This window comes from Protopterus annectens, chromosome 3.part1 (assembly GCF_019279795.1).
Source record: "Protopterus annectens isolate FY-2018-M chromosome 3.part1, PAN1.0, whole genome shotgun sequence".
NCBI lineage: Eukaryota > Metazoa > Chordata > Ceratodontiformes > Protopteridae > Protopterus > Protopterus annectens.
In genome coordinates this window covers 1,837,918,417-1,837,931,493 of record NC_056732.1, presented here as the reverse complement: position 1 = coordinate 1,837,931,493, position 13,077 = coordinate 1,837,918,417, and the positions used below count along the sequence as shown (strand labels likewise).

Below are 13,077 nucleotides of genomic sequence, written 5' to 3'. Positions count from 1 at the left end.
TATTACCTTAAGTCTGGGGAAGGGAGACAAGTTAAAGTAAAAGGTTTCAAACCCTGTACCCTCTGCACACGCAGAGATCTTTATCGAAGTGTTAGTTATCTGCACTATCCCCCACAATCCAGGGATGCTATTAACATATTAAGCCTTTAAAAAAAAGAAAACAATTTAAAGTAAAAAAGCAGTGGGAAGGGGTTTTGAACCTTGCACCACTGGCACAGAAAGTAGCTGGACAACCAGAGCCTAAGCCCTCTACACTATGTCAAGAGAGCTTATGTTAGTATGTGTTTTATACACTATAAGAAGTGTAAAATTCTAATGTCTGGCATAATTCAATGACCACAATGAACTGTGAGTTACAAAGGATAGGGCACATATAAGGAGCAACATCAGGTGCATCCTGTAATGTCAGGGTTGGTTTTAAACTATTACTTGGACCCACTTAAAACATTACTAGAGCAACACGTGTTGCATGATGATGATGATGATTCACTTTACGAACAGTAAGAAGAATAAAACTGTAATGTCTGCCATTATTGGCAGCATGTAATGATCTGCGATTTATGAAAGCAGGAATAAAAATAAGAAGAGACATCAGGGGCATTCTGTCAACTCTGGGATATGTGTGTGTGTGTGTGTGTGTGTGTGTGTGTGTGTGTGTGTGTGTGTGTGTGTGTGTGTGTGTGTGTGTGTGTGTGTGTGTGTGTGTGTCTGTGTGCCTGTGAGACTACATTGCATGGACAGCTAGTATGGTGTGTGCTGCAGGATAGTCCTGATTTGCACTAGTGGTAATGTATGGGTCATTCAGAGATGCAAACTCTTCCGTAATGAAGTCTTTCTTCATTGTGAATAATGGTTTACCTTTATAAAGGTGATTCACAGTGGTTCGAATGCTCTTATGAGTGACTCGTAACCATGAAAGTGAAAACACCGATAGTCCTTAATATTCGAAAAACAGCAAATGGAAAAGCAGATTCGCTGTTTTTCGAACATTCATGTCGAACAAAAAAAAAAAAGAAGTGTGAAGCAGGAGGGCAAGCCCCCCTGCACCCCCCACCCCATCCCTACTTTAATATTCTAACTCCGAGGTCGTACTACAGTGGGGAAAGGGACCATTTTACAATCCCCACTATAGTGCAATCTGCCCCACAATGTTGAATGTGCAATGAGCGAATGTCACTGTGCATTCACTCATTGTACATTCGAACCTTTTTTCTTTCGGCGTTTGCAAACTTTTCAAATAGCCTTTCGAACAATTGCTGTTTGCCCGAGTGTGAATCGCCTTTCTAAAGGTAAACCGTGAATAACAGATATGTTAGGCACATTTTCTATGATTTTATAAACAGTCTGTTTTGGTGTTACCTCCTACCTGCTGTGGTGTGGCTGTTTCTGAATCCCTGCAAATGTTTTCCTATTTGCCAAAAAAAGGGGTAAAGAGGAGATGTGTCTGGAGTCTCGGAAAGAATGTCAAAGGCACTTGGTCATCGGTATGTCTTCTACGAATGATGATGATGTCAAATCATCCACCAAGAAGTCACGAGGTTCAGAAAGTTGAAGATGCTTGGAGCTGTTGAAGCAGAGAGGTAGCAAGTGAAAATGGTGATCGTTCTCCTAAAGTGATGTATGAAACCAATGCAGTTCTCTGGTGATGATTCCAGTGAATTTTTGAATGAACAGTTGTGGCATTGTGTGGAACAGTGAACGGCAGGTGTGTAAAGTAAGTTGGAAAATTGTTTATATCGAGCAAAAAAGTTGGTTGGCATGGAAGACGAGGCAAGAATGTGCAATGTGAGATGAATGCTAGAAATTGAGGATGACTGGAATGTCTTGAGTTTGTGACATAATAGATGGTTTTCTAAATAATTATTAAGGATAAAAAAACTATTGCTTGCTGTTGACTATGGCAGATTGAGTGTACAGATGTTTGAAACTGGTTTTGTTACAGTTTGTGACTTGGTATGAAAAGGATAATTTGTTTTTGTATTGTGGTGATCAAGAAAGAGGATCCTGGTGAAGGGCAGACTATGAACGGTGGCTATAGTTTCTGTGAGCGTACTGCAACAAAGGGTGCTGTTCCTGGCCTTATTTAAGTAATGACAGCAGCACAGAATTCATGTTACTGTTCCACCTGGTCCTGTGGTATTTTCAGTCATATGGGGTGGAGGTATTCACGTCACCCTGGTTGTCAATAGATGCGTTACGGTGTGTCTCCTTCCTATACTGGATTATAAAAATGAAGAACATTTAATAGAGGACACTGGTTGTTGTTGTTTGTCTTTCGGCTTTTCCTGGTAAGGGGTCGCCACAACGGAACTCTGGTCCACTAAAGGTTGGCAGTAGATTTTTACGAAATGCCGAGGTGCCAGCTCGATGCCCAACCTTCAACGAAGGCACGCCCATTTACGCATGCATGTCTTTTGAATGCTACCCAACCACGGGGAGGACATGCAGACTCCACACAGAAGGCACTCCCAAACCCAGCCGAGAATCGAATGGGAGAACCTCTTGCTCTGAGGTAACAACGCTACCGCCGTACCACTGCTAAGACTAAAAAATTCCAGAAACTATTTAAATAGAGGAAGAGTAACAACATAAGTAACACCAGAAAGACAATGGCTACATGCTTATTGGGTAAAGCATATTGGCAAGAACAACTGTGTGGGCTACATGCTTATTGGGTAAAGCATATTGGCAAGAACAACTGTGTGGGCTACATGCTTATTGGGTAAAGCATATTGGCAAGAACAACCGTGTGGGCTACATGCTTATTGGGTAAAGCATATTTGCAAGAACAACCGTGTGGGCTACATACTTATTGGGTAAAGCATATTGGCAAGAACAACCGTGTGGGCTACATGCTTATTGGGTAAAGCATATTGGCAAGAACAACCGTGTGGGCTACATGAGTGGTCATATAAAGCAGTGCTTTGTTAATATTTCTAAGGTTTCCCCAAAAGCTGAGAATGGGAGTAATAACACATTACTGTTTATGAAACTTTGGACTGCTACAGGGTAAAGGCAGAAGAGTTACATTCTCAGAGACTTTGCAGATATGAACCTGTATAACAACACATTATTTTGAATGCTGGTGAGTGAACTGATTGCTAATAGACTTAGTAATATTTGCAAGTGTTTGACTGTGATGGGCAGCATGACAAATATGTGCATCTATGCACCCAATGTACAGGTCACTTCAGGGGTTATGCTGTAAAATCATTAAACGTGATGGTCAAGGAAGCAGATGGTATTGTGAAGATGTTCTACTCTGTCTGTAATCACTGACACATACTGATGAGCAGAAGGTGCCTGTTACACAAATTGCATGAATACATTTTAAAATAACTAGGCAGGAGAAGAAAGTTGTGTTATTTTGTAAAATGAAATGTAGTATGTTGCCCAGTTTGTGTCTTAGCAAGATGTCCTGGCTGGATGAGACTGTACAGAGATTTTTTATCTCAAATGCTAGCAGACATCATGTCAAAAGTGAACATTTCCATTTTCAGTAGCATTAGAATAATACTTTAAGGGGTAATATTCATGTTATAAAAATGATATGTACATATTGATTTCATGTACGTGCCATTATTGTCTGACTGTAATATATTTGGATGTAATGAGTAATATAAGGTGTGTACCTGACTTCTCACTTGTGCATTTACCTGGCTTCTGTTCTGTTAAAATGAAGGTAGAGGAATGACTGGGCATGGCTTATGGGAAAGCCAAAAAATAAAGTGGATATTTTGATGTAATGAATAAAGCAATGGAATTTTGGAAAGGAGGTTATGTAAAATGTATTTGAAATGTAAATGTTAACTGTTACTGCTGGCTGAAGAGAAAATCATGTTACCACTCCTGTAAATAGTTTGTATGTACAGTTAAGGTTATCATTTGAAGGGTCTAGACTTATTGGTGCGAGCCCTGGAATAGCAAAACTTGAATGGCTGAAAATGCAGTCTTGCACATAAGTCCAAGATTGCTGTTCCTTGGAAAAATCCTTTTTCTCCAAGATTTGGTGATCTTGTAGTTGGTATGTATCAGTTTGTGGGGGAAGGGAAGGCTTGGGGGCATGCCTGCCTGTAAAAAAAAAAAATTAAACGAGAAAAGGAATATTCAATACTCAGTGTTCTTTTGTGTTTTCGGTCTTTCTTATTTTCAGCATTTCTGGGCTTGCACCTACAACTCTGGGCATTTCAACAGGGGATCATATGTAAGTCTTGTTTTAAAGTTGATGATATTCTTCACTTTGATATTGATGTTTTATCATTATTCAATTTTTAGTTCCGATTAATAATAAAAAAGTTTGGTTGGTATTTCCAAACACATAGTCTCATTACAATTTGGGAATACAGCCATCATTCTCTGTATTGAAACATTTGGCGTTCAGTACTGTATGCAATGGAGTTAAGATTATGCTGATGAATGTTGTGTCCTTCTAGGTGCCTGAAAGCTTTGAAGAAGTTTCTATTGAGTTTTCCAGAGACGAGTGGAAGACATTGAGTGAACAGGATAAAGTGCTGTACAGGGAGGTGATGGTTCAGAATTATGAATTCATGGTTTCACTAGGTAAGAAGATATTCTCAGAAGTGCTGTGTTTGTGGGTGCACTATCCTATCTGAGGTATGCAGTTCATTGCAGAACAGAAAAAAAGTTGTATGGAATGAAATATTAAATTAGGAGATGTTTTTGTAAATTCGTTTGTTCATTTCCCTAGACCAAAGTGGTAACCACATTAATCCTCTCCTCCATTTAACCTTTGTCCATGAATAAAGTAGATGATCTGTTCACAACTGCTCTTTTCAGGTATGACGGAATAGCTTTAGTCTGGTTAACTAACTCCACAGCTAAGCATTTTTCAAGTTTTAGCTGTGGAAATAAATGTGCTGAGGAGGGATGCAGAGTATATTGGGAAAAAGATGCTAAGGATGAAGCTGCCAGGTAACAGGAAAAGAGGGAGGCCTAAGATAAGGTTTATGGATGTGGGGAGAGAGGACATACAGGTTGTTGGTGTGACAGAGCAAGATGCAGAGGACAGGAAGAAATGAAAACAGTTGATCTGCTGTGGTGACCCCTAATGGGCGCAGCCGAAAGAAGAAGAAGTTATGGAAATAAAATTCAGATCCATATGCTGTGATGTAGTCACATCTTATTAAATAAACTGCTGCACTTTAATGTAGTTAAAGCTGACCAAATGCAGGCATTTTAGAAAGTATTTTCTCCAATGAAAATGTCTTTTCTTTGAAGTGGTACTATCTCTGAGTGCAAATATATGTAAATTATGGGGTATGGGGCACAATGGGTGGCTGCGGTGGTGCAGTGGTTAGCATTGCCGCCTCACAGCAAAGGTTCTCTGGTTCGATCCTCGGCTGGGGTGCCTTCTGTGTAGAGTCTGCATGTCCTCCCTGTGGTCGCGTGGGTTTCCTCTGGGTGCTCCAGTTTCCTCCCACTTTCCAAAGACATACTGTAGGTGGATTGGGCACTGTAAATTGGCCCTAGACGTGAGTGCGTGCATGTGTGTGCCTTCTGTGGAAGGTTGGGTGCTGGGCTGGCAACTTGACACTGTAAAACTCCACTGCCAATCATGAGCGGACAGGTGATCCGCTGTGGTGACCCCTAACTGGGAAAAGCCGAAAGAAGATGGGGTATGGGGCACAGCCTCTCACACTGGGGATCAATCCCTTGAACACTGTGAGGCTCAACACCTACAAATCAAAAGTGTTCACATTTAGGTTTTTTAGGTGAGATAATTTTTTTTGTACTTCTGCATTTGGTTGTGAATTTTGGTGGGAATGCACCATGTATGTTTTCTGCACTGCATATTCACCATTATACATGTCAACTGTACAGATTTTCGCAGAATGTCCAGACTTTTGCCTCATACCTTTGCTCCATTTTTCATAAAACTATGGTTTTCTGGCAAATTAGTGGAAAATCATTGAAGACTGAAGTTAGAGAATGACAGACATTTGAGTTTCAGACTTCATACCCTTCAGAAAATTCATGCTTCATGCTAATGCAAAACACGTTATTCTATCACTTTCTAAGTTTGAAATTGTCCCAATTGTGGGGCCTTTGTCCCACTTTTATTAATCGTTTTGTCCAGATTTCTTGCTCTAAGAGTTTGAGAGGTATGCCTAGAAATTCATGATTTACTTCTGGAAGGATAACTCCATAACAGTACAGACACAGTTTTAGGCTGAACTCCAGAATGTGGGATGAGTTCAGAGGTATGGCACAAGATTACTTTCACATTCAGCCTATCTTCCATTATACATATTCATCCCTATATCTGGTTCATGTACAACACAGATGGCCTCTTGCTATCTTTATCTTAAACACATCTCCATACCTTGGTCACTAACATCAGAGATGGTTATAACCATCAAGTTGCCCTGTCCCCATCCATCCACACTAACCCCATTTAGCTGCCCATCTGTCTATCTTTTACTGACGGTAAGAGCCAGGAAATTTACATTTTTCTTTGCTGCAGTGTGTGGTAAACCTGAGTAAGTATGTGAAATTGTTGATGTAGTCAAAAAACTCCAGGTGCTGACCTTCATTCATTGCCTGTCCTTATGATAAAAATGTCATCAATAAAGGGAGGGTAACAGGCAATGTTAGGTTGAAAATCTGAGTTTTTGACCTTCTCGGTTTCCTGAATCAGTTGGCCTAACTATTAGCTGATCAGTCTCTTATTCTAATTAGGGACTTGACCTCCCCTCCAACCAACAGGCCCAGCTATAAGCCAGCCATTAACCATAGCCTTACCCCAGTCATAAGGGCCATTTTCCACCACTCCACCTTACTTAGGGTTATTTAAACGGCTAGAATTGTACTGGTTTTCCAGGAAGAAACATGGTATCTGATAAAGTCTGATAGACAAAACCGCATATTACTTTGAATAAACCAGACAACTTAAGGCTCAAAGAAGGATTGCTTCATGTTTTCATTGATTGATATTGAGAATGTGTAAATTCTACTTTTGTTAGCTGTCTGACTGGAAAACACCTACAGGAATACAACGGTGGATTACTGCAAACAGGCTTTCCCTTTTGTTTGTACTTATTTCTAAATCTGAGATACAGGCTGTGTAAATTAATGCCTGTCTTATGTCATTCAAGGATCTGCAGTACAAAACCTCCAAAGTGCACACGTTTGTATCCATTTTAGTGCCCCTTACCATTGGCAGATATTCTTGCTTATATCATCTTGGGACTTGCTTGGACATGCAGGGGTGGAAGAAAGTTAGACATTGTCTCAAAACACCAGATTGTGCCTTTGTTTATATGTTCACCCAGAATAAGTACCATATTATGTAAGTACTAGGGATTATATCTACAGTTAAGGAACTGCAGACCCTGTTCTTCACAAAACTGAGAGCAACTTACAGAAGCAACCAAGTGTATAGGATTACTTTGTTCACATCTGTTATGTCAGTTTCAAAAGTTATGTTATTGAGGCTTCCTCATAGTTGGAAATGAATGCTGTATTGATAACAGACGTTTAATGTCAGGCAGAAGGTTACACGGTTAATGGATGCATTTTTACATTTTATTCATTATACTATGTGGTGCTGCGGTAGCGTTGTCACCTCACAGTAAGACATTGTCCGGTTCGATTCTCAGCTAAAGTTTCTTCTGTGTGGAGACATGCATGAATGGGCGTACCTTCGTTGAAGGTTGTGCGTCAGAGCTGGCAACTCGGCACGTAAAAATCTACTGCCAATCATTAGCGGACCGGAGTTCTGCTGTGGCATCCCCTAACCGGGAAAAGCCAAAAGACAACAACAACAACTATTCATCATTGTCTCATACAGACAAGAAAAAATATGTGCCAAAGTTAGGTTGTTAGAACTTCTCAGAGCTGTTAAAAATAAGAGCACGGATAGCCCTGTATGTAGACAATTTCTAGACTTTTCAGATACTGGCACTAATAATAAATATTTGATTCGGGAATGGATTACTAACTGGAAATTCTATGTAAATATAAAAAGTGGTTGTATTAGGAGTCTGCTTATATTTTGAAATATTGATTTCAGTCCCTTAGTGGGTTAAATAATGAGGTAACTGCAATGCTTTGTATTATAGCTTATTGTTACGTGCTATAGACCACTTTCACTAATAAACTATTTTGATTATATGACATCAGCTTTATTGTAAAAGGATTATCCAGTGTATTTTAAACTGTTTTTCTCCTGCTGGAAGGCATATTGGCTAAGACACTGGAGATGTGTTATTAGGTTCTGCAATACAAATTGTTTTAATTCAGCAGACTTTGTCTTTTGGTACAGTTGATTTCTCTACTCTGTTTTGTAGGTGTTTGGCTAGGGAACATTTAACAGGGATGATTTTCACGTAAGGAGTCCCTTTGCCTGTCATACAAACAAGTTACTATTCTAAATGGTTTATCATACCCAGGAAATTAGATGTGTGGACACCATTTTATTATTTGTCAACTTGAAATAATTTTGCCTAGGTAAATAAGTTCAAATTGGTCACTAATCAGTTCTTTCTACTACTTTCATAGAGGACACAGATGACAGTCTTGAATCTCTAGGATACTTACTGGCATGTGTGTTCAGAAGAGGGTCCTAGCCTGTTAGGCAGGGAGTTATCATTTACAGGTGCGAGTGCTTCCCTCTTGCTAGCTAACTGCTTCCAGCATGTTTGCCAGATGTTGGAGTGCAGTGAGGGTGGTCTTGTGACTTTTCTTCTCAGTGAGGGTGGTCTTGTGACTGTTCTTCACATCTTCCAATAACTGTTGAGTGCTCGCAGCAGTTCAGACTCTGACGTAGCTCAGGAAACAGTAGAGGATGATCATTTTCTTTTTAGAATTTATGGGGTTCACAGTCTATGAGAAGCTGTCAAATCCATACAGGATGAAGATGTTATGGAGAACTCTTATTAGTCTTTGAGAAACCTTACCAAGGACTGTGGTCAGATCAAATGAGGGTATTTTATTTATATAATAGCTCTGATGGAACCTGCAGCCAGGGGCTTACAGAGTATTTTGGTTCAGATGTCAGACAACATTCTGGTGGCCCATAATTCCCAGATGCACATCAGGAATGTCCTGTTTTATTATAATAACTTGTGGAACCAAGAGGTGGATCCACAGGACAATCCAGTTCCTGTTATTCTTGTCTGTAATCAAGTAGATTTGGCAGCGGATCTCAGCAGTGGACGACAGCTGAGGTGGGCCTTACAAGAAGGCTTTTGTGTCATAGTTCCCGATCACAGATGAGTCAGATATGGGGTGGAAGGTGCATTGTCTGCCTCTGTCTCAAAGATTGTAGTTTTAATCTTGTGAGGTCTCACATCAGTCTGAAAGACATGCTGGCAGTTTTCTGCATGTCAGACCTTTATGAAGATGTTACACAAGGGAGTGCTTCATTTTCTCTGTGACAGTAGAGTGGTAACATGATATGCAAATTAGCAAAGGTACACTTGTTTGTAACAGCTGTACTCGATGAGCATAAGTGTTTAGGAATATTGTGCTCTCTGTGGGACTCTATCTAGCAATAGTTCCTCTCACAAATTATGTTTTGTTAGATCATGAGAGGCAAATAAACTTTTGGGATCCACTGCCAGAACTTCTTCACACCTAAGCAAAATGCTCTGTCGGTGAAGTCTGTAGGTAGTGTGTCAAGGATGCATTCACCAAGCCATAGTAGGACAGACGTTTTCTGTGTGTGCTGCTTCCCTTTACCCTCATTCCAAGTGTCCTGCAGAAGGTGGGGCAGGCAGGCTGAGTGTCCTGCAGAAGGTTTGTGAGACAGTATGAGTGTCCTGTAGAAGGTGGGGCAGACAGGCTGAGTGTCCTGCAAAAGGTAGGTGAGACATGATGAGTGTCCTGCAGAAGGTGGGACAGACAGGATGAGTATCCTGCAGAAGGTGGGACAAACAGGATGAGTGTCCTGCAGAAGGTAGGACAGACAGGATGAGTGTCCTGCAGAAGGTAGGACAGACAGGATGAGTGTCCTGCAGAAGGTGGGTGAGACAGGATGAGTGTCCTGTAGAAGGTGAGACAGGCAGGATGAGTGTCCTGTAGAAGGTGAGGCAGGCAGGATGAGTGTCCTGTAGAAGGTGAGGCAGGCAGGATGAGTATCCTGCAGAAGGTGGGACAGACAGGATGAGTGTCCTGCAGAAGGTGGGACAGACAGGATGAGTGTCCTGTAGAAGGTGAGACAGGCAGGATGAGTGTCCTGCAGAAGGTGGGACAGACAGGATGAGTATCCTCCAGAAGGTGGGACAGACAGGATGAGTGTCCTGCAGAAGGTGGGTGAGACAGGATGAGTGTCCTGTAGAAGGTGAGACAGGCAGGATGAGTGTCCTGTAGAAGGTGAGGCAGGCAGGATGAGTATCCTGCAGAAGGTGGGACAGACAGGATGAGTATCCTGCAGAAGGTGGGACAGACAGGATGAGTCTGATCTTAACAACACCTGTCAGCTCATCTATATCAGTTTCATTCATTCTCCTTTCTAATCTGTCTTGCAGAAAATTTTCTTTTCTTCACTTCTGACAGAAGTCTTGATTACTATTGTATTGTCAAGGGGGGTTACATTTTGCCTGCATAGATGCTGTGTGTGTAGTTCTGCATGGAGAGTTGTTTTTGTAGAGCTGGTTAAGATTTTACAAGAAACTGATAAACCTTAAACAAGAATGTCCTTCTAGTCTCACTGGAAGACTTTTCTGCATTAATAGCAGATGATGTCCATCTAGGTCAGGTGGTTTGTCTGTTATTTACTATGGTAGCTTTTTTTTTTTTGCTTCTGTTCCTGTTATTAAACTGTTTCTGAAATGTGTATTGCATACGTACACACACACACACACACACACACACACACACGCACACACACACACTGGGTGGATGTTCTTCATGTTTCACTGTTGCAGTCATCACATTTGAGTTATCTGCCTGCAGGTAGCCCTCAGCCAGCCTGAATACCAGAGTCTTTGGATTTCTGCGTCGGATGCTGTCACTTCTTCCATGACATCAGATCGTCATGGGTATAAAACATGCAGCCGACGCCATTACATCAGTCTTTCTTGCAGTGCGGTGCTCGAAGCAGAAGCAGTTCACAAGTGCCGGTCGGCCGACTCCTGAAATTTTCATTTTCGAGTTTCAGACCCGAAGCCTTCAAAAAGATAAGTATCCCATTGGGGATCCTTTTTCTTGCTCTAACCGATGTCAGTAAAAGTTAACAATTGTCTTACCTGTGGAAAGCAAATACCTCATAGAGATTTTCATTCTTACTGCATCTCTTGTTTAGGCCCAGACCACGACATTCCTTGCTGTCGGTTTTGTGCCTTGTTCAACACCCAAACTATTTGTCGTTGGGCTATTTTTGCAGCCAGTTACTTTCATACTCAATCTGTGTACTCCAAAATGGCTTTGTTAAGCCATCCAACTACCGATCTTCCAAAAAAAGTAAGGATAAATACAGAGACAGATCGCATAGGTCCAAAACTGACGACGATGCTTCCGTTAAGCTAGTCACCCGTCTGCCGGTACTCAGTGAGGCGCTTTTGCAGCCCCTGATACCCACTACTTCAGATTCACAGGCCTCTACAGAGACCCATTCAGAGTACGGTATGCCACGAGATGCTTCTTTGACTATGGAACCTGCAGATGTCTCTACCTTGGATGAATCCTCAGCCGCTGTGCAGGCACCGGCTTCTGAGGGTGTATTCAGGCCTACAGATATTCATATTAAACCAATGCCGTTGTTTCCATTAAGGCCAAAAACTCGCACGACGCCTAGAAAACTGACAACCAAACGGCTGAAGACCTTATTACCTTAATTAGGGGAAGCCAGCCTTCCCCCTCTAAGAGACCTAGAACTGATTTTCTTTCTGATTCCTCTGATCAGGAATCTGATATTTCTGCTCCTTCTGATTATCGGGATTTGTTCTTATCTATCTATGAGGATTCTGATGCAGAGGATTCCATTCCCGCTGCTTCCCCTCCAGAAGATTTTTCTTTCGGAGAAATCTTGCATACTGTTAGGGAGCATTTCCGCTGGGAAAGCCAGGATTACTCTGAGTCCAAAAAGAGACTTAGGGAATTCTTACTCCTACCTCAACACAGGCCTTTAGCTATCCCTCCTGTTTTGGACATTGTAGATGATGCTTTCTTGGAATCTAGCCTGACCCCAGACACTTTATCTCCAGCTCCCAGAAAACCAGACAGGTACTACAGAGTACCTGACTCTCACAAGTTCCTCTTCAAGAATCCTTCTGCAGACCCAGAGACCATTTCCCAAGGATGAAAAAGGCATTAAGGCTACTACTGCCAAAACCCCTACCCCTTCTGCTAGAGATTCAAGAGCCTTAGACAGATGGGATAAGAAGGTATACATTTCTGCTACTTTGGCCATTAGGGCTTTAAATTGCCAGTTTCATATGTTAAAGTATCAGCAGCATATTATGGGACAACTTAAACAGAAAACGATGTTGATTCCTGACTGTGCTGAACAAAAAGAATTGCAAGATTTCATGCATTCTGCAGAATAAGTTGGTAAACATACTTTGCAATGTGGTTTTGATGCTTTAGAAGCATCTTGCAGGGCTGCTTTCACTGGGTCTGTACTTAGAAGGCATGCTTGGCTTAAGGAACAAAACTTGCCAGATCATGTTAAAGCTAAATTACTGGATGCTCCCTTAAACCACGACCGCCTTTTTGGCAACAAAGCAGAAGAAATCCTCAAAAGGATAGAGGAAAAAGCTACATCTATGCAAACTGTTAAAGATTTCCTGCAAGTACAGCCTCCCAGATTCAGTAGGCATTGGCCTTCAAAGAACTGGTCCTTTCCAGTCCCTTCCAGGCCTTCTCAGTCCAAGCCCAGGAACAGCAGACCATCTAGGCTACAGTCTCAGGATACACACAGATCTAAGCAGTGGGGGGCTCCTGCTTCCAAAGCAGGGAGTAGTAAGCCACCCCCCTACAGAAAAATGGCACAATGACTTAACCTTAACCCTTCCATGCCCTGCTCAATTACCTGCTCCCTTAGGAGAAAAGCTCGCCCTGCATGCAAAAAACCGGGAACTCATTACCCAGGACAAATGGATTTTGAACATAGTT

At 41.6% G+C, this 13,077-nt stretch overlaps 1 protein-coding gene across 1 annotated transcript in view; it reads left to right on the top strand.

Moving 5' to 3' along the window:
• The window catches only part of LOC122798734 (gastrula zinc finger protein XlCGF57.1-like), a 195,510-nt gene that overhangs the window by 71,428 nt on the left and 111,005 nt on the right, over positions 1–13,077 (top strand). Inside the window, exon 2 of the mRNA XM_044067835.1 lies at positions 4,434–4,560. Within this exon, the coding sequence (XP_043923770.1) occupies positions 4,434–4,560 (127 nt within the window). The remainder of the gene's footprint in view (positions 1–4,433; positions 4,561–13,077) is intronic.